The following is a 20612-nucleotide window of genomic DNA, read 5'->3' on the forward strand; positions in this document are numbered from 1 at the left end:
TTTTCATCCTGAGCAGCAATTCTTCAATATGATGTAAGCGAACATCATCCAAGGTTTCCACCTATGTGTAGATACTGCAGGTGGCAGTCATATTTGCATGTTGAATATGTTGCACTTTGGCTTACTCTTTTATTACTGTACTTGTTTAGTGGTAACGTCACACCAGTAACACAGTTGTGTGTAGATCTATGGCGATTGATTACTACTTTGTAATTAAGGTGCTATTTTCAGACGCTTGCGCGAAGTCTTTTCTACTCCGAGAATTTGTGAACCCAACCAGAGACCAGCCAACAGGTTTCATTTTTCTTTGCCCAAAAAGCTTCTCTTTTTTTACGAACAAGTTTTAAAACTGACTGATGCTGAGACTTAAAAATAAATAAATAAATAAATAAAAAAAAATAAAAAATTTTAGAGAAAAATAAATAACACAAAAAGTGATGTTACCCAAGCAAGGCCTTCTAATAAAGGAGTGGCCCCCTCACCCATCCCTCCCTACCTGTGCAAGTCCTGCTCACATCAGTTTCCTTCCATCCAATTAGGCGACCTGGGAGACCCAGCCAGCACCATCCGGAGGGACTACAGAGTGGTGATGGGGTACCTCCAAGAAGCTTGCAGGATGGAACCAGGGAAGGTTATGGCCACTCCACATCTCTTAAAGTACCGCTGGCTCGATCACTCCAGATTAGTGAAGAACTGCTGAGCAGAAACCAGTTTTCTACGGCTGCCAGCCATGGGCCATCTGGACTACAGAATCATGGACAGCACTTAATATTATCCAGGGAGGCTTCTTGGGCAAAACCACACTACGAATTCAATTTCAGCCGCATGAAATTCAGGGGAAATGGTGCACTCAGCAACATCAGTGACCTTCCTTTTCTTACAGAAAACTCTGCCTTTCAAAAAATGGCACTTCAAACTAAACAGGATGGGAAAAAGGACGTGAGCCATTCGTCTCCTGTGGATTTAAAGATACCACAAGTTCGAGGCATGGACCTTTCATGGGAGTCCCGCACTGGTGACCAGTACAGCTATAGCTCTTTGGTAATGGGTTCACAAACGGAGAGCGCGCTTAGCAAAAAGTTAAGGGCTATCCTTCCAAAACAAAACAGGAGAAGTTTGCTGGATGCTGGACCAGATTCCTGGGGCTCAGATGCTGAGCAGTCTACCTCTGGACAGCCATATCCCACCTCAGATCAAGAGGGAGATCCTGGCTCCAAGCAACCTAGGAAGAAAAGAGGGAGATACAGACAGTACAACAGCGAGATACTGGAGGAAGCAATCTCTGTGGTTATGAGCGGGAAAATGAGTGTTTCCAAAGCTCAGAGTATTTATGGGATCCCCCACAGTACACTGGAGTACAAAGTTAAAGAGAGGCTGGGCACTTTGAAAAACCCTCCAAAGAAAAAAATGAAATTAATGAGGTCGGAGGGGCAGGATGTTTCAGTAAAGATTGAATTAGATCCCCAGGGAGAAGCAGCACAAAGTGCGAATGAATTGAAAGATGAGTAGGGATGTTGTAGAGTGCCAATTACTTTGCAAACTGGGTGAGCACTACTGCATAGTTCAACCACCACTGAGCGCACCTGATTCTCCTATTTACTGCAATGCTCTTTCCTTTGCAGTTTAGCATAGACTTGTGTGGACACAGGTGAATGGTGTGCTCTGAATGTCACATTGTAAATTTTTCTAGCCTGGTATGGCGCAGTTTCCCTCCTTCACCTGCCCCTACCCCCTTTTTTCTTTTTTTTTTTTTTTTTTTTTTTTTCTTTTGCCTTTTGCATGTTTCTCTGTAATAGAGAGTTGAGTTACCTCACAAAGAATGCAGATCTGTGGAAGTGGACATCTTGCCTGTAGAGCCTGCCTGAATTTCTGGTGTTGGATTTTTCATGTCTGCCTTTATAGAAATAAGTCCACTTTGTTAAACTGATACTCTCTTAAAACCAGGCTTTTTTTGAATGAGAATCAGACTGTCATTCTTCAAAACGTTTCAGAAATGTTTTTTCCCTTCCTTTTCTTTGATCCAGTTGATTGAGAGATCTCAGCTAAATGAAGTGATTTAGGAATGGTACCTCTCTTGAACTCAGACATTTGTTTATTAGATGGATAATCAATTGGGTCTAATTAGGCTCTCTGCTATTTTCTTTCTAAATTAAACATACTTACCATTCACTGTCTGCTTAGTGCTCACCCGGAGGGGAGGGGAGGGAAAACTTACATACACTACCTTCAGAATATGTCAGTTAATTATTTGTAACACTACCTTCGCTGTAATTTTGTTTGATATTTTTGAAGGGTGATATTTAGACTCACCTGCTTGAGGATGTAGCCTTATCTCACGGAAGACAAGCTTCTCACAGTCAGGAGCAGTCAGGGTACACTAAATGATGTATTAGGGTATGCCTCATTATAACAGAACTATGGTTCTTTGTGACCTTTATGCTTTTTACAGACTTGATTCTGAGTTTACTAAACTATGTGGTTCCAACAACTAGTTTAAATGACTCTAATCTGGGGAAGGGGGATTTGTGTAACAAACTACTGTGATATTGCAAAAAAGAAAAAAAAAAAAAAAAAGAAAAAAAAAAGCCCACAAAACAGTGATCTCAAACGTTACAACCTCAGTAGTCTGCCCAAATATCCACATTAGTGAAGGAGCTTGTTAATGTTCAGGGAAGAAGTAAAACACTGGTAGCCTGATCTAATTCAGGCTCTGCATCATATCTATCTGTAATACTGTCAGGGTCGAACACTCAATGAATGGGTGTTTCCTTTTTAAATATTACAGTTGCCAGTAGCAGGAATTAATCTAAGTCCTGCTTTTTTGTTGTTGTTTTTATTTAATCTATTTTGATAGTGGTTTAGCACATGCTAGAATAAGCATTTAAACACCGTGAAAGCACTCCGTAAACCACAAATCCTTTTTTTTTCAATATGATGATATCTTTATCATTATATGGAGATCCAGGATAAGTTTTGTACAGAACTTTTATCTTTGATAATTTCTGCAGGAGTGGTCAGTAACTAGGTGGAGCTTACTGGACTTACCACAATATGACCAAATCAGAATTGCTGGTTCTTCAGGTAGAAACAATTTGGTCTTAATCTGTGCAAAAGGTAGATAGAATTACCATTTTTTTCCCCCATTTGCACAACCGAAAGAAGCATTGGAGTTTTTGTGTGAGAGCATTAAGTGATGTCAGTGATTGAAAGTGGTTTCTCAAAGTTCATGGGAGGGTGGCCCTAGGGATGCTGAATGACTTCTGGAACAGTTGATCCTGTTAGCCTCTCCCCCTCCCCAGCAACTTCATATTTTCAAAGGTTAGGCACACCATTGCTGTCGTTTTAAATATGCACTGCTCATTCTTGAAACGGACTGGGCATTTGGCCCCAAGTATACTTCATTTTTGTTTACTTAATATATTTTAGTACTCAAAATCCTGGTTCCTCGTAGCTCTCTAGTTGTCATCTTGGCATTTAACGCAGTTTAAGCTCAGTAGCAGTATATAAACTCTGCAATACATTCCAGTTTAGCTGGTGATTGCAATAAAGGTGCAGTTAAACGTGTGGTTTCATCTGCTGTTGGAGGTTATGGTAGAAAGTTTGCTGCAAGTTTTAAAAAAAAGTAACACAGTTTTACTGTTCAGAGAGGTTTAACCTTTTGCAGTTGTCTTTATTTAAGCAACATGAGTTGAGTTTTATAAAACTTGTCACTGTAGTGTATGTGGAGTGCTCATTTTACTAACCTAAATATTTTGTATGTGTATGTTTAAGTGGGTGACAATCGTGCAGCAGAAGAATGGTGTGCCTACCCTTTAATGCTGCAGTTTTAAAAGAGAATTTGTCTTGTCATTTCAGACTGTAGGCTAAGAATTGTAAATAGATAGTGAGAAGTTGAGTACTCTTTATTTGCTTTGGTTAGAAAGTGGATTAAAAAAAAAAAAAAAACCAACAAACCAAACGCGTAACTTTCTCAGTTTAAATGTCCTGAGACCTGAAGATTGTAATATTCATGTCTGCAAAGCTTTTAAACACAACACTTGATCTGTGATAACTTAATATTCAGGTAATCTTTCTTTTTCAAGAAGCTTTTGAACAACCATATTTCCTCCAAAGGTCTCTGTTTAAAAAGGAAAAAAAAGAAAAAAGTGTAGATTATTTTTTAAGCACTAATTGCATTACGTTGGTAACTGCAATATAAAATAGCCATTATTGTTTTGTGAAGCATGGTTGAGATTAGTTAGTGGTCCCTTTTTAAAATTTCATGAGCCTCTCAAAAAATAAAAACAAATTTAAAAAAAAGCTGCTGAATATTCAAAAGATATATATTTTACCTTATTGTAGGTTTTGTAAATTTAGTCTGTAATATTCAGGTGCACCTTTTAATGTTAACTTTTTGTTTCAAAGTCCCATCTAATGTATTTTCTCTGAGGTGATTCATCACGTAAGACTAGTATCACTCTAAGTGCTGCAGTGATCACTAATGTTTTGTTTCATTTTTCACTACATATTTTTTACAGGCGCTTTCAGTGTAGCTAACTAGTAGTATTTGGGATCATTTTAAATATATGATTGGAATTAATGTTTGTCCATTAGCATGCTTAATTTTCTGCTGACCAGCAGTTTGCATGGCCAAAATCCCTGGTTGACCATATTTTGGTGTGGGAAGGTGTGGTTCACTGCTGTCTTTGTAACAAAAGCCTTGTTTCTCATGTTATTTCTGGTAAGTGGATGCTTATGTTACTTGGATCACTAGGACAGGAGAGAAGGTTTAAAATCTTTCTCCTGCTGCTCTTTTGAGATGACATTAACATGTAACATAGACAAACTGCAACCCTGTAAAAATCAAGACGTCGTTAGGAGGAGGCCTTTCGGGTATTTTTCATCACTAGTTTTCTCTTACTCCCGAGAATGTCCATCCGATGTAGTTATTGGACTTAACAGTATTGTTGTGTACTACGTTGATGTAGCTGAAAAAGCCTGACAGCAAGAAACTGTGAATAATATTTGTGGCAGTCTCTGAAAACTAGTTTTTCAGTCCAAGTATCATGAAGGAGAATCCCTCTCCCCTACCCCATCCTAGAAAAGTAATTTTATATTTTGTGTGTATAAAGTTTTAAGAATCAAGTTTCATATTGTACTGAAGTTTAGGTGTCGCTTGGTAAATCTTTGCTGCAGCATATAATTGAAGATGAGTAAGGCTTAGTGTGGTAGGGGTCCTGGTGTGGAGTTAATTATCGTACAGTTCTGGTGAGAAAGCCCAACATGTATGAAATGTGTCCTTTTTTTTTTATTATTATTTGGACTTGTAAGATGTAAAAGTGCTTTTTAGAACTCTGACCTATTACAAACTATTACCTCACTTTCAGCCAGCTGGATCCTCATTCCACAGTGTTGTAGGCATTATTGTGGCCGTAATGCTTGAGTACAGCTATAGAGTTGAACGTTTCCAGTTAGATATTGTAGGGACACGTTTCTGGACTTGTTTTTATTTCTGTCAAAAGATATTTTGTTTTCCAGTCATTCCCTGGTTGTTTTTTTTAAAGGCTCAAGACAGTTTCCTTTAGAATTTTTCATTTTCCCCTGTTACACAGGAGAAGTTGCTGCATAAGCAATACAGGTATGCCTTTACTTTCTTCTTGTTGCAGAACTCATTATTTGATGCTTGCATTACCAACCCTATTGCTAGACCTGAAGTCAAACTCTGAATTTTCATGGCAATTGGAAAACACATGATTTTTAACAAATACAGGTGTACAGGTGGGATAGTGCCTCTAGTAGTGGAACACATTCAGCTTCTGTGTTCTCAAGGAACTCCTATACCACCTTTTTTGTAGAGCTTTCCAGTGCTCAAGGATATTCCTAAACATGGGAGGCAACTGCACATGTGTTTAGACCGGTTGAGAGTGGACAAGGAATAGTCTGTGCTTTGTCTTGTGGCAGGCCGGCATTGAGTCTAAATATTTCTTTCATGGGAACCTGAGAGTACATTGCCTTCCCCTGGAAATTCACAGGAACTGGCAAAGTGATTCAGGGGCTTTAGGGTTGAGTAAGGTTTGTATAGATTGGAGCAACTTTTTAGTTCTGATTGAATTGCTTTTTAAATCATCTGCAACGATTGTTGTACAGGCAGAACTGGAATTATCATGTGTTTCTTCCAGTTTACTTTGAAGTAATGCTCTTAAGATGTCCTTGAGTCTTAGGAGGAGAACACAGTGTCCAAAGAGTGAAGGGAACACTGTGCTGTTCCCTTGTTTCTCAAAAACAGTGTGGCTACATCTGTAACGTAAAGAGCTCTTTCTTCAATGAAGACAAAATTTTAACTCTTAGGTGTAAGAACGCATACACTTGTTGCAGTCCAAACTCTTATGAAGGCAAACTTATTAACCTGTACTGAAAGCTTTGTCACAATACTTTAAATATCTTAAATTCTCTGCCAAATCTTAGAGGTAGAACGGGAAGGGTTGTTTCCCTCATTTTCATGAGGATCAGAAACTTCTAGGTTTTCCCCGCAAATGTTTCAGAAACTAAATGTAATTTCAGTCTAGGTCAATATTGCTTTTTCTTGGCACCAGTAGATAACGTTGACTAATACTGCTTTAAAAAGCTGTACCTAAAAAATTTTGAGACTAGTTTTGGTATTATAAAGGTTTCCACTTGATCTCGAATTACATAAAAAAACCCTCCGTAATTAGAACCTTCAGAAACCTGAAAATCTGCGCTGCTAGTTATATGCCGTTCTGTTGGATGTAGCAAATACAATATCCACTACAGTTACTCGTTTCTAATTGTCCAGTGTATAAACACAATGTACTGTGATCACTAAGCAGAGAGATATTGCGGACTCAAAATGATCTGTAGATGCACTCCACATGTACCAGAAAAAACTCTTAAGTAGTTACAGCATTCCAGTGTCCATCTCTCGCTCTCTCCTGTTCTTGCTTTGATTGGGGCCAAGTTTCTATACCAGTATTACAGCAGCAGTTTTGGACTTCACATCCTATCGAATTATGCCTATATTCAGGTATTGTAATGAAAACCTTCATATTAAGAGAGCTTTATTTAATCGTCACAAAAATCTCTTAGCCCGGTTGCAAAATCATTTTCCTGGGCGACATACTAGGAGGAAGGATTTTTTTCAGCCTGTCCAGGGCATTTCATTCACCTTCTTAAAAACAAACTTCCCCACCCCTGCCGCTGTGCTTGTCTCTACTGAATTGGTAAATATAATTTAGAAAGACTCAAGATGCTAACTCTACCTGATGGAGCAGGGATTAGGACACAGACTTAATTCTGACTGGAGCAGGAAAAGTTAATGTCAGAAAACAATTTCGATAGTCATCACTTAGTACAGTCTAACTTAATGTTTTTTCCTACTCAGAAATAATGAAGACACTATTACAGCTACTAATACAGTTTATCAACTACTTGGTGCTACATTTCTCAAATACTTTTGCAGATAATATTTTTTATGCCTGCGTGAAAGCATGTGAACTTTACTGTCACTATAAAAAGCACTTGTCTGACCTATTCTAAAGTACCAGAAAAGGGATAAATAACTGCAGCACTTTTTCTGTTACAATGCCAGAGTCTTAATTAAATCTGGTCTTCAGGTTATGAGATATTTTAAACGTACAATCTAAGATCATTAACGGCTTTTCAGATCAGATCGCCAGTTCTCTTGGGATACTAATCTGTCTTTTAAAGACTGGTACAACAAAATGTTCTGAAGTTCAGGCAGGGGATGTATATATACATGCCTGATATTTTTAACTAATCATTTCAATAGGCCATTTCAGGGCTTGACATTTGGAATCTGGGATGATGGGTAGGGAAAGGGAAGTTTCCCAAACTGAAAAATCATTTTGGACCATTGTTTAATGTTCAGTTTGAAAACTATATCACAAGAAAAATGGGTAGGGATTCTTTCTCCCTTACGCCTTCAGGGAATGAGTAGTATTTAGAATCTCTGGCTGAAATTCAAGCCTTTTTACCATGTAAATTTTTAATATAAACTCATTGACATACTTTTTACATCTGAGGACTGAAAATGGATCTTAATGTTTAAGTTGTGGAATGGTATATTTCTTAAATGAAGGGGGAACATTTAAAAAAAAATAGATTAGAATACCAGCATTAGTGAGCTTAAGGAATTTTAGTATGTAATAGCAAAGTATAGCAAAGTATTTGATTAAAAAAATTAATCTTGAATTGCTAGTCTGTAACTAGGTGCATTCTAATTTAGCAGGTGAATATTCTTTACTTATCGATATATGATGGGCTTTTTGCAAATAGAAACCTTTATCTGAGTCCCATGTGTTGCTTGTACTGATGGGATGTATGCTTACAGCAGCTTACTGCTGCTTTAAAATGTATCAAATATGTTTTGAGTGTTTGCTCATAACTCTTTCTAACCTCCACTTGTTAAATTGTCAGACATTGGTATTTTATCAGTCCGCAATGTAAGTTTAAACTAATGTTCTTAGGAATCCAACTTGTACACACACTGTTTAAAAACCCTCAGGGACAGTTTACACACTATCCTCACTCAATTCAGGTACTTGTACTCTCTTCTTAAACCTAGCAGTGACTTGTATTTTGTTTTGCTTTTCTTTTGACGTGCTGATAGCACATCCTTGATGAATGTCAACTTAAAACTCAGTTCAGGTATCCAGGTATAACTCAGCCAAACGGATTTTAAAGCTGCATATTTACTCTCCAGCACACAGTGCCTCAGACACTTATAGTGGCATTCTGTATATTCAGTTATTACTACTGAGCAGATCGCGTGGGGGTTCCTGGTATGTATTGTAAGAAATTCCTATGTATATTATATAATATGTATTATATTATATACATATATAGTATATATGTTATCTTAAACTTATATATTTTAAAATGCCACTACTAGCCAGCGCAGCTAAAAATGAAATACATTCCCAACTGCTTCTGCGAACGGCAGAGGCAGCTTCTTAACGTGGCTCTTGCTTCTCTCTCACCATAACTACTTCTAACCTCAAGCACGGGTCCTTGGCTGTCTGACCTCTACACTCTAGTTATGCAATGTCCTTAGAGAATTCTGTGCACTGGCCACTGTGATGGAAACCAATGGGCCGGGAGTGCTTTGAGTTTATTAGTAATTGTTCTGCCAAAGTTGGTGTTTGTATGACAAGCATGTAAACCTGTCAGATAATCAGCAGAGGTCCAAGTCGGTAACGGTGTACGTAATCACTTCCACCTAATAGGTGGGACCAGACCCTCAGCAGGTGTCTCCTCTCTGATGCTGAGCACTAATTCGGAATGTGTTGGCACTTAACATCTGTAGTAATGGGCCTCCGTGCTGCGCTCGTGAGGAGGCGAAACTTTAAAGTAAAATCTGCTGTTCTGCTCTCGCAGTGATCTGTTGGCAGTCACGAGTCAGCAACACCTCTGCTTTATTATTTGACACTTTACATCTAAAAAGTCTTCTCTTTCTATTTATGTAACCCATAGTCTTTGAAGAGTATGGAAAATGGCATTTCTCTCTGACCTCTAGAAGTTCAAGTGTCATGGGAAAAAAAAAAAAACAGGAACCCCCCCCTTTACTCTTATGGACCTCATTTCAATATACTGTTTACAGTTTGACGGAATTGTATAATTTAATATTTCTCTTGTACTGTAGTTTATATTTATTTACAGATTTTTTTTGTACTGTGTGATTTGAATTTTTTGTTCCTTGCTATGATCAATGTTTTATGTAGTAGAGCACTTATGATCACAAATTAAGGTTTTTGGTTTGATTGCACTACATTAATTTTTTTAATGCAGTTCTGATTTTTTGACTGGACTAAATAAGCTGTGTCTTAATGTATGTGATAAGTACTTTTAAATTTTTATTTCATGTGGTCCATTTATTTTTTGCATTGTATGTCAAAGCGCTAATTCTCTTGTTGTGCATGTGTAAGATTTAATGGCTCCATTGTATTATTTGACCATGTCATTTTGGAAACACATTCCCAGCTGTAACGTTGTGTATGGTAGTTTTCACTGGATGCTAGACTTTTCAAAACCACTATTCTTCTAATAAATTTTGTTGTGAAAAACTTTAAGGGGTTCCAATTCTGTTGTTTCTAGTGTGCTTTCTAAATGCCCGCACTAATCGCCTGAGGTTATGACGTGCAAACTCTCACAAATGGAGGGAAGCAGGGGAGGAAGTGAAAATAGAAGGTAAAACAAATTCCGGCCGAAGGATCAAGCTTTGGAGTCTCCGTACTCCGTTTGGTTCTTGTTCTAAATAGGATTGGCGATAAAGCTGCTTTAGCAGCTGAGTAGGGAATACATGTGAAAGCTGAAACGCTGTCTCATAGCAGCTCGGTCTCATGAACTCCCGTACTCTAATTTGCTCTTCCCTACTGGCCACCTTAATTTCTTTCATGGTAAATAATTTATCCAGTGAAGAACGAACAGTCTCTCAGGAGAGAAAAAAAAAAGTGATGTAGGCTTGGTCGTTGAGCACTTAGTAATGAGTCAAGGTCGGAACGGTGGTAATAAAAGCCTAGCTGGGAACCCTGGCCGTTGCCTTGTGCGGTTCGGTTTGGCTCGCATGCGCAGTCTCGTGCGTGCGTTGGGTTCGGTAGCAGGGCGGCGTGCCTTTTCGAGCAGCTGGGTTGTGTACCAGAGGAGATGGGACCAGGCTGAGGGAGGCTGCTTAGCTGCTCGCTTGCACCAGCAGGCACTGGTGTTGCTTTTATTCTCTCTGCGGCCACCAGCTCAGAGGGGCAGGTCCCTGGCTCCCGATTAACATACGGAAAGCTGCGGTGACTGTCCTGCTGTCCTCCTGCACAGGGGCACCAGGCAAACCCGGCAGTGACACCACGCTTCAGCTGGTCCTCGTTTGAGACCCATGTTTGCTTTCTTGCGACCGTACTTTGGGTTGAACTACTTTTGACGTTATGCATTATTGATACCGAAATGCTGAATACTAAAAAGTAGGTTACAGTAAGTGGTGTATAATGGAACCCACGTGAGTTTAGGCATTTCTGCCAACCTTTGCGTTCCGTCCTAGGATGATTCTGAGAGTGATGCATAGGGATTTCCTAGCTTTAGGAAAATTTATAGTGCTGCACACTGGCTAGCCCAGGTTTCTTTTGTCCTGAGAAATTGCCTTTCTCAGCTTGTGCTATTGAAAAGTAGGTAATTTAGGGTTTGCATTTGCTAACATGATTTTTCAGTGCTTTTTCTTTTTTTTTTTTTAAGATCCTTAAATAACTGTTACATTGCAAACGAACTATTTTATTCCTTGTATACTAATACTGGTATTAAAAACAAAAAGCAAAATGGTAAGGTAGCTGGGTGTTGTCATTGGTTTAGCTTTACTGGGCAAATCGCTTTTAAATAAAAAACGGTTTGACTAGAGACTACATCTTACACTTATTCGGGAATAGTAGGTCTTTATGTGCAAATAGCTTGAAAGCCTTGTGCTGTAAACTAGCATTTATCATATTTTTTTCTGTATGTCTGAATACATCTGTCAAATCTATGAAAATAGCCTTTGAAAGTGATGAACCATATTCCCATCTGCCATTCTTTAGGATGTATTACACTCTGCAAGCTTTTCCCAGAACATTTTTAATCAACACTTTTAGTCCTGCGATTATCAGAAATACCAAGTTTTTCTGGTTTTCCTGGAGGACTTGCTGATGGTCTTGCACTGTTAAGCTGAAGTTGTTCAGACTTGAAGGAACACAGTTTCAAATTCTTCTTTTAAAGCTGTTTTCTGTAATACAAATATGTATCATGACGAGAGTGCATGAGACGTTGCACCCAGACCCAGAAAGAAGCATCTGTGCTGTGTTGTAGAAGTAGAAAAGAAACATAATTAGCACTGTTAGGCCGCTTAAAAAGTCTTCTGCTAATTTGCCTCAGCTTGTTTTGATTCAGGATGGGTTTTGAGCTGCTCCAGTTTGTTACAGGAAGAGGCAGCTGCCTCTCCTGAACGTGCAGGAGCATATCTGGTCACCTTCTGATGTAACAAATCCTTCATGGAGTAGCAGGACTGTAGCCCCGTGTACGCTTGGGTCACTTTCTACGATCCAGGTATTCTAGCAGATGTGAAATGAGAGGCTCTGCTGATTGCTCTTTTGTGAGAATGTGTGCTTCTGTGAAGGGAAGGGCAGAAAGCTTCAGGTCACTACCTGCAAGTGTTGGGATTAATACTAGACCTGAAAGTGGGCAACTCCCTGACCTCAGCGGGAAGGATCTGAAACGCTCTTGTGTTGGAAATCAACTTAAGTTTTGTGAATGAAGCTGATTTAATTAAGGTAATTCCTGAGCATCGCAATTTCATCTTGTGTAACCAAAACCGAGCCCTCATTTCGTGGCTGCTCAAACAGCAGCAATGCAAAGCGTGCTCCGGTGTCCTCAGTAAGGCGGATCACCAGTGCCTTTCCTGCCTGAGCGTGCTGAGCTCTCTAATTTCCTAGAGGCCCGACGAAAGTGGGTCTGGGGGGAGAGGGAGGATTTAAATTGATTAAAAAGTTGATCTTTTTAATATAGTTATTCTTAAGACATTTCAATAGATGTTACAGGATCCCGTATAACAGCATTTGTGGGAGTACTGTTTCCCCTGGTCTGGTTCCTTTGATGCAGCCTCTGTGACTTAAAATCCAAGATGTTCTTAATTGTCAAGTAGGAAATTCAGAAGAAATCTGAATGATTTTACACTTGTGAATTATGAATTAAGTTCCTTCTTGCACACCTCCCCCAAAACCCCAGACAACACAACCTTTAAATGCTCTCTTTTAACTATCATGAAGAGGGAACACAAAACAATTGCATCTTATTTTTACAGGTCACTTTTAAAATATCAGAATTCACAGGTTGTGTTTGAAAGAAAACTTTTGAAGGCTTCTCTTGCCTCCTCCTCCTCTGCAGGTGTCATGCAGCTCTGCAGGAGGCCTGCCGAGTACACACTTGACTAAAAGGCAGGTTTTTGTATGAAATGGGTACAGCTCAAATCTCCACGAACTGTTTAAAAGTTCAACTAAAATTAGGAGCGCTTAAGGTATATTTCAGAGCATAGAAATGTAAGCGCTGCTGCCTAAAAATGCAGAGGTTGCCTGTATGAAAATACAGATTCATCTCCCCAGGGGACCGACGAGAATCCCGGGCTGTAACCTACCGAGTGCCCACAGTAACGCAGTGAAGGACAGGGCAGAGACTTCAGCTGCAGCCTGTGCGAGCCTGCCGCGGATCCAGTGGCACGCTTCTCCCAGCCCGTGCTGAGCCTCCTGCCTTATCTCCCTTTACCTGGGCTGGCTCAGTCAAAGCTTGCATGCCTACCTTTGCTGGACTCCTGCCTCCAGGTGTGGATCAGACAGCCTTGTGCTGACAGGAGGAGTGGCTTGTCTGTACAGGGTTATCAGCAAACTGTCTGTAAAAATTATGGTGCTAAATAGGCAGTTTTGTTACACCTGCTAAGATGATTTTTTTTTTTCCCCCCTGACATGCACCCAGATCCCATCATCACGTGTCCCAGATCCCTCCTGCCCAGCTAATAAAGTGTAGGGCTTGCTTAACTCGTTTTGGAATGACATTCCTAACTTTGAAAGGGGCTTTTATGGTTTCCTTTCTTAAAGCCAAGCCTTTGACTGTGCTTTTCTTCTCACTGAGCTTTAGAGGAAGGCTCTGACACTAATTGTTGAAAGTTACTCTGGCTCTGCAGGGGAAAAACTGACACTAGGAGAAGCTGAACAGCTTCCCCACACGTGTGAAGTGGTTTTCATGCACACAACTGATACCTGTGCTGGGACCCTTGCTGTAATCTAAGCCTGAGGTGCTTGCTTGCTTGGAGAACCCAGTAGTTTCCACCATGTTCCCCTTTGGGTGAAGATGGTGGTATATTTTTGGGTTGGTTTTTTTTTTCAGATGTTATGCTGTGGTCATATCTTCCTGAGATTCCTTTCAGGTCTTTAAAGCAAGGAGCTGTGTTTGACGTGCTAGCAGTGGTTTAAAACAAGCTATTATTTGACTTTGAAAGGAGACTGTAAAAAAAAGACACTGTAGGATTCTGGTTTTGCATAAGAAGCTTTCATAACAAGTGGATTCTGCTTGTACGGAAATACAAGTTTTCTTCTGACTTTTAGCCATCAAACAGACCAAGATGTGAAAGCTAAACCGGCTTGCTCAGTACCTGGAGTGTGTTCGCCAATAACAAAGTTCTTATTGGGCCATGGTGACAGCTACCTGACCTCGCTGCTCGCTAGAGGTCTGCCGAGCTGTAACTCAGGGAGCTTTTCTGCTGATGCATGAAAAAAAGTAGATTTTTTGCTCCTCTTCCAGGACCTGTGTTGGCTTTTATGTAATAGACAGACACAAGTGTGTATGGTAAGGGTGACTGCTCGACTGCTTTTTAATTCTAGCCTTCTTGCCTGTACCTGTCCTTATGTCGGTGCCTTTACTTTTGTTTGAGTGTAGACTGGATTGCTGATTGATAACAGCAAAAAGAACATAACCCTGGATTTAAAATAAATACACCTTGCAGCTCCTTTAATGATCTTATTATTAAATTAGGAATAATAATTAGTAACAAAGCTTAAAATCAGTGTAACCTAGCACAAAGTGACAAAGGTAGTGGCTTAGTGCTGGCAAAGAGCAGGTTGATGAGGTTTGGGTTTTGGCTGTTTTATCTGTTCTTTTATAGCTCCCGAGTGGGGGGGGGGGGGGGGGGGGGGAAGACTTTCCTTGCGAGATTAATAAGAGTAGTGAGGGCTCAGCGGGACAACACGGAATCTGGCACTCAGCCTTTTGTGGGTCAAAAATCCCCACAGCGTACGTGGTTTGGGCTCTGGCGTCGCTGTCTGAATGCACAAGTCACTGCGAGGAGGATTTTTCAGAGGTGATTTTGCTGCGATTTCTGGGGATCGTCCCATTCTGTATTTCTCTGGTCATATAAAGCACAGTCAAAATGCCAACATCCCGTTAGTGCTGTGGTCTCATTACCACTGCGTGGTTAAGCGTGGGTTCATTTCTCTGAGCTTTCAGGGTTTGCATAGTGCACTTACTGTTAATACGATAAAAAACGTCTGCGGTAGAGGAGGTCTGCGAGTGCTTGATGGGCAGCATGTGCTAATGGGTCATCATCGCTTCAGTTTCCTCTGCGAAGGCTAGGGACTCATTTTCCTGCTGGTGGGAGCAGTGGGACCAGGGAGGTGCAGAAGTCAGAGGGAGGCAATCTGTGAAGGCATCTCGGGGGGCTCTGCCTGGCTGTGGTACTCGCTCCTTCCTCTCCGCCCGTGAGGAGTGATGAGTCACTTCTGCTTTTTCCAAAGGATCTGTTCCTTTGCAGGCATAAGCTGTTGTTGATAAATTTTTTCCTTTTATTTTTCCCTTTATGGCAAACCAGCAATTGATGGGTTTTGTCCTCAGTATAAAGAAACAAACAATAGCTATCATTATGCTGCGGAAGGAAAATTGCACAGAGATAAAGTACATTTTAAGCGCAGCATCCAGTTATAAAGGGTAAACTGCCAAAATCGAGGAGGCTTTAAATATGGTAAATAACCGTAAAGAAAACTGGGTGTATTAGTGGTGATGGCATGTTACATGCTAAGCAAGGTGTAGTTCCCTGCCTCAGTTTGCTGCGTAGCCGGACGAATATTTGATGCGTGGGGGAGACGGGACCTTTTTCAGTGGACGTTAGCCGTGGTCGGATGAGGTTTGTATTTGTTAGTCTTCCTTTAGTATTGAGATGTGTCACAGTGTAAACAAAGGAGAAAAATAATTGCGGGCTGGAATACCAAGGTGAATTTTTGAGAGCAGAATAGACTCTTTTAAGAGGGGGAGGAAGGACAACAGTGTGTAATGACAAGGGTTAAAAAAAAAAAAAAAAGAGATGATGTGAGGGATGTGCAGAAATGGAAGGATGGAGAGGTTTGAGCTGAAGGGGAGGGGTGTACATTAGCACAGAGGAAACCTCTCCCCACTGGCATGCATAGAGACATTTCCTGCCTTATGTTTTGGTTTCTTAATAGTTATCTGACTATAAAATTAACCTACATCATTTAATGGTAGTTGAATGGCAGTTAAATTAACCCACTTTCAAAATAGAGCTTACCTAGCCCGTCAGCTCTGAGACAGTCTTGTCCCCAGGCATCCGGGGCTGCAATCCACTTCTCTGCCTTAACCTATTTCCCAAGCAGCCAGCCAAAGCGGTGCATCAGGAACAGGGTTTGCTGCTCAGCCCGGCAGTTGGCAGAGAATACGGACACCTATCAAACCGCTAATTCATATTTCACTAGGCATTTTCGTGCAAGGAGGTATAGCATCGGCACGTGGGGAACGCTGCCGTTAGGAGTTGTGATACTGTTTCTATTAAAAGCATGGCCTTGATTATCTGAGGCCCAATTATCTGAATCTCCAGGTTATCTGAAATGGGGTCATATCCCCCAACGTCTGTTAATTACACCCAAGATACCCTCTGCTCTCCAAATGTCTTCCACTGGCCCCTCCCAAGCTTTGGCGACCGGGTTGTGCTGACTGTGTTTAGCTCTAGCGAGCGTTCTACCTATTTGCTACCTTTGGTTTTTCATATCCGTGTTGGAAAAAAATAAAAAAATATCCTGGATGTTTGCAGACTTTAAAATCCTGGAAGACCTCTAGAAGTAGACAGTGGCTGTGCGTGGCAATGTGCCTGTTGGAGCTGGGACCAGCAATGTCTGCAGAGAGGGCATCCGATGCATTTGGGTTTTCTTCCCCCCGCAGGTGCAGCCCGGCAGTATAGGTGCAGCGTAGGAGGGGAAGGTGGGATTTATCGCAGCGCAGCATATCCCGCTCGCAAGCCTTGGTTTACTGCAGATGAGCGCGCCTTCGGTGGGGGGTTCGCCTGTTGTTGAACCTCTGCCGTTGCAGTGGCTCCAGCTGACCTGCGTGTGCGTGCCCAAGGGCTGGGCAGGGCCAGCTTTGTCCCTGGTTTACCGCAGGACAGACGGGGAGCTGACAGTGATGGGCTCGGGAGCGGGAAGAGGCCATACACCTGCCTCACCTCGGGTCCAGAGCCAGCGTGCGTTCCCAGCTCACACCCAGCACTGTTAAAGGTACTCAGGGCATCCCTCCCTACTCCATAGGACTGGTCCCTGTGGTTCGTTCTCCCTTGCCTTAACTGGGTGCTGCTTTTTTTAAAACATATGCAAAGCTGTGAAAAACATTGTAAGAACTTTTTTTTTTTTTTTTTTGCCCTGCATGCTTTTGTTATCTGTCTTCTGGTGCTATCTGTTTTTCTATCTATTCTGGTCTTCTGGTGCTATCTATTCTTTTGGAGCACCTAGCGCAGGGAAGATGCTGAGTATTGCCTCAGAGAGAAACACTCATGGTAATTTTTTTTTTTTTCCTTAAAGGGAAGATCCCAGATGTCCTTGATAATTAGAAAAATTAGCAAGGACAATTCTGGAAAGGCTTTGAAAGCTAGTATGTAGAATAATGTTTCCAACATGATAAATTTCCCTTGGTTTTAAAGCAATAGCTCAGTGGTAAGATTTTTAATTAGTCATTAAATATTGTATTAGAAGTATCACAAGTGATGATAAACTACTAGAGAATACAGTTGGGTTAGTTACTTGGGGAAGGTGGGAGTGGAGGAAGCTATGACAGGAATATGAAAAAGATAAACTTATTTGAGGTTGCTATTGTTTTTTTTAAATGTAAAACCAACTTTGGTTTGTTTGATTTTTATTTGGCTACAGGTGGGGAGAAGGTGATTTTTAATGTTTAACTACTTTAAAAATAAATAAACAAATAAAAGACACTACTCTGAAGGGTTAAAAGTCTGAATCTGTAATGGATGTCTGTTGTTTATCCAGTCAGTTGGCTTATTGTACAACCTGGATACCTTGACGAATACATGCAGCTGACAAAAACCCCAACCAAACAAAACCCGTCTATAACTTGTTTCTTCCTGCTTTTCAGTTGAAACGCAAGCTCAATCCATCCCCGCGCGCGTCACCAAGGACAGCGTAAATTCAGGGGCCTTGAGAACCCGGCAGCAATATTTCCGTAGTTATTTTGGCTGTGCTTTACACAAGTTCAGCTTTTAATTTAGAGAAGAAAAATGCTTTTTCTCCTTCCTAGCTGTTGTGTGGAGCCTCAGCTCTTTCTGTGCTGCTTTTCTGGTTTTTTTCAGTGCAGCAAGAGAGGATTACTGTAGCACCCACAGAGGTGTGAAGGGACTCATTCATCTGTGTGGGGAGTGTTAGGTGCCAGGCATATTTCTGAGGATTGAAATACAGGCATTTAAACGGGTACATCCAGTGTCAGCCTTTAACTGGGGCTTTGAGAGATGAGCTCCAGAAAATCTTGCTGCAGCGGCTTACATGGCTGTTTTGCCCATCCCCTGCAAGGGATCGCCGCATCCCAGAGCGGAGCCAGCAGAAGAAAACGTGTCCCCCCACCTCCACCTCTCAAAGCACAAGGTCTTTGCTGCAGCTATGAATGAAGATGGGTTTGAACGTGATACTGTGTGTCACATGGGGCGGGGAAGATGCAACGTGGGTTGCCTTTTGCTGCCCTGGGATAATAATTTCTGGCAGAGAACTGGCAGTAGCTGTGGCTCTGGGTCCGCTGCGGTGACTTGTGGGCTGCTGCTGAAAGACACGGTGCCACCTCCTGCCTCAGTCCGGTGCCTTTCCCCGCCGGTGTTTGCTTTTGCACAGCCACTCCAGCAAGCCGAACAGGGGCTGGCAGAGAACTCATTTCCCCCTCGTGTGGCTTTGCATGCAGCCCCCCGGCACTGGGGAAAGCGAGCCCACCTTTGGCCACCCACAGCCACAAGCGCGCATTTAGCACGCGGGATTCACAACGCCCCTGGGGATGGGGTCAGCTCACCTGACTGCCAGCAGTGAGCGAGCTCCTTTTAAGAGGCTGCTCCTCCTTTGCAATCCCTCCAAATGGCATTTCCACTCGCCCTGAAAAATAAATGAAGTGACTGAAGCCAGCGGGGCTGGAGGTGGCACCCGAGGGCAGCGAGACAGGCTGCCTTGGACCTTGTGTCAGAGCGGGCATGGTCAGTGCTTTGAGTTCAGCTGATGGAGAGCATCCCTCGCGAGTTAGGCTTTCTTCTTAGTCATCCACATTTCTCAAATCTCCGCTTTTAGCCAGGTTTCCAAGGCACCCTTCGGCTTGATGGGGTACTCCAGTGGTACCTCTGGTTTTGGGTGGTGCGAGGCAGTGCTCCACCGACTGGCACGGAGTTAGCTGTGTGGCAGCAGGAGAGGGAGGGGAGAGGTCATCCCCGTAAAAATACTAAATTGGATTTTATAAGTTTATAGCTACGTTTTGTTTCTTTTACAGAACTATAATCCTGGTGCTTAGAGTGATCTGAAAGGAACAGAAACACTTAGCCTTGAACTTTTGTTCTGCTGCTGCTTCTTGTGCCTCTGAAGTACAAAACATACCTGTAAACTTATAATCAGTCAAACTGATGTTCAAGGGCTAAAAAAAGAAGCCCAAAAAGGGTGCAGGCTTCATGTTCAATAGTGAGAAACTTGGGGTGGGCAAACCAGAAGATTGCAGTTGGCAATCAGCAGGTTTTTGGAGACCAGCGTCCCAGGTAGGTTGGTATGAACCAGTTGATTTCTTTCTCCGTCTCTTTCTTCTCCCCCTCGCTCCCCCCTAAAATACATTCTTGAATCACAGGCAGGCTGGGCTGCCCATAACACTCTGTTTCTGGCATTCACAAGCAGAACAAGCACAGTGTCACCCCGGTGCACCCAGAAAAGGGGACATGTGGCAACCCCACCAGAGGGTCAGGGCACAGCAGGAGCTGGCTCCGCAAGGTGGGCAAAGCTCTTTGGGCTGCACAGGATGAAATCCAGACAACTTGTCCTTTCCCCCCCATACTGTAAATCCTATACCTGTGCAGTCTATAGGTGTTACAGACAGACAAACCCCTGCCTTCCCCCGGCCCCATCATCCCCAACCGCATGGCCTTTGTTGGAAGCCCTGGGTGTCCCCCCCCAGCAAGAGCTGGGGGAGGGTTGACTTCAAACTCCACTAAACAGTAGAGGCACAATGCAAACAAATGTATTGCAGCACGCAGCTATGCAAATAGCTTTAGAGCACAGCACGTTTTCCCCAGCGTTAATTGCTGCACCGCCAGGGTTGCGTAGCAACAGCTCCATTTGTGTCTCTGACAGCTCCTGCCCCTTGATGCCTCTGACACCTTCTGCGGCAGGCGGAGAAGGAGGAGAGAACAGGGCTGCCCTGGGAAAGCTAGAAGGGACAGGAGATAGCGAGGGGCTCAGGTGATAAGATTTGCTTGGGATGCCGGGGTGTCTTCTGCTGGCACGGGGCGACACGTGCAGCGGGGCTGGAAGCGGGGCGTTGCGGCACAGGACCCCCCAGCAGCCACAGCCGTGTGTCGGCAGCCGTCGAGGCTGGCGGCCAGAAAGGGCAGACCTGCCATCTCCCAGGCTCTGCAGGAAAGCTCACTGGCAGGTGGGTTGTCTTTCCCATCGCAGTGAATCCTTCTGGGTACCCCCTACGGGTTTGTGACTGTGCTTGCAGCTTGGCTATAGGGATAGAGGGTCCCCAGTAAGTCACCTCTCCCGGCCACGGAGCTGCAGTAGGCTTGTGGCTTCTCCAGC

General features: G+C 42.4%; 1 protein-coding gene across 9 annotated transcripts in view; it reads left to right on the forward strand.

The window, feature by feature from the left end:
- LCOR (ligand dependent nuclear receptor corepressor) overlaps window positions 1–20612 on the forward strand; it is a 101028-nt gene that overhangs the window by 64990 nt on the left and 15426 nt on the right. Inside the window, exon 7 of one of the 9 annotated variants that reach the window (XM_075504722.1) lies at window positions 540–10074. The exons of 7 other annotated variants lie outside the window; for them this stretch is intronic. In XM_075504722.1, the coding sequence (XP_075360837.1) occupies window positions 540–1509 (970 nt within the window). In that variant the 3' untranslated portion in view covers window positions 1510–10074. Of the gene's footprint in view, window positions 1–539; window positions 10075–19409; window positions 19577–20612 lie in introns of those variants that run through there. One more of the 9 variants, XM_075504721.1, reaches the window with a different exon arrangement.

The sequence above is a fragment of the Mycteria americana genome, chromosome 6 (genome assembly GCF_035582795.1).
Source record: "Mycteria americana isolate JAX WOST 10 ecotype Jacksonville Zoo and Gardens chromosome 6, USCA_MyAme_1.0, whole genome shotgun sequence".
Taxonomy (NCBI): domain Eukaryota; kingdom Metazoa; phylum Chordata; class Aves; order Ciconiiformes; family Ciconiidae; genus Mycteria; species Mycteria americana.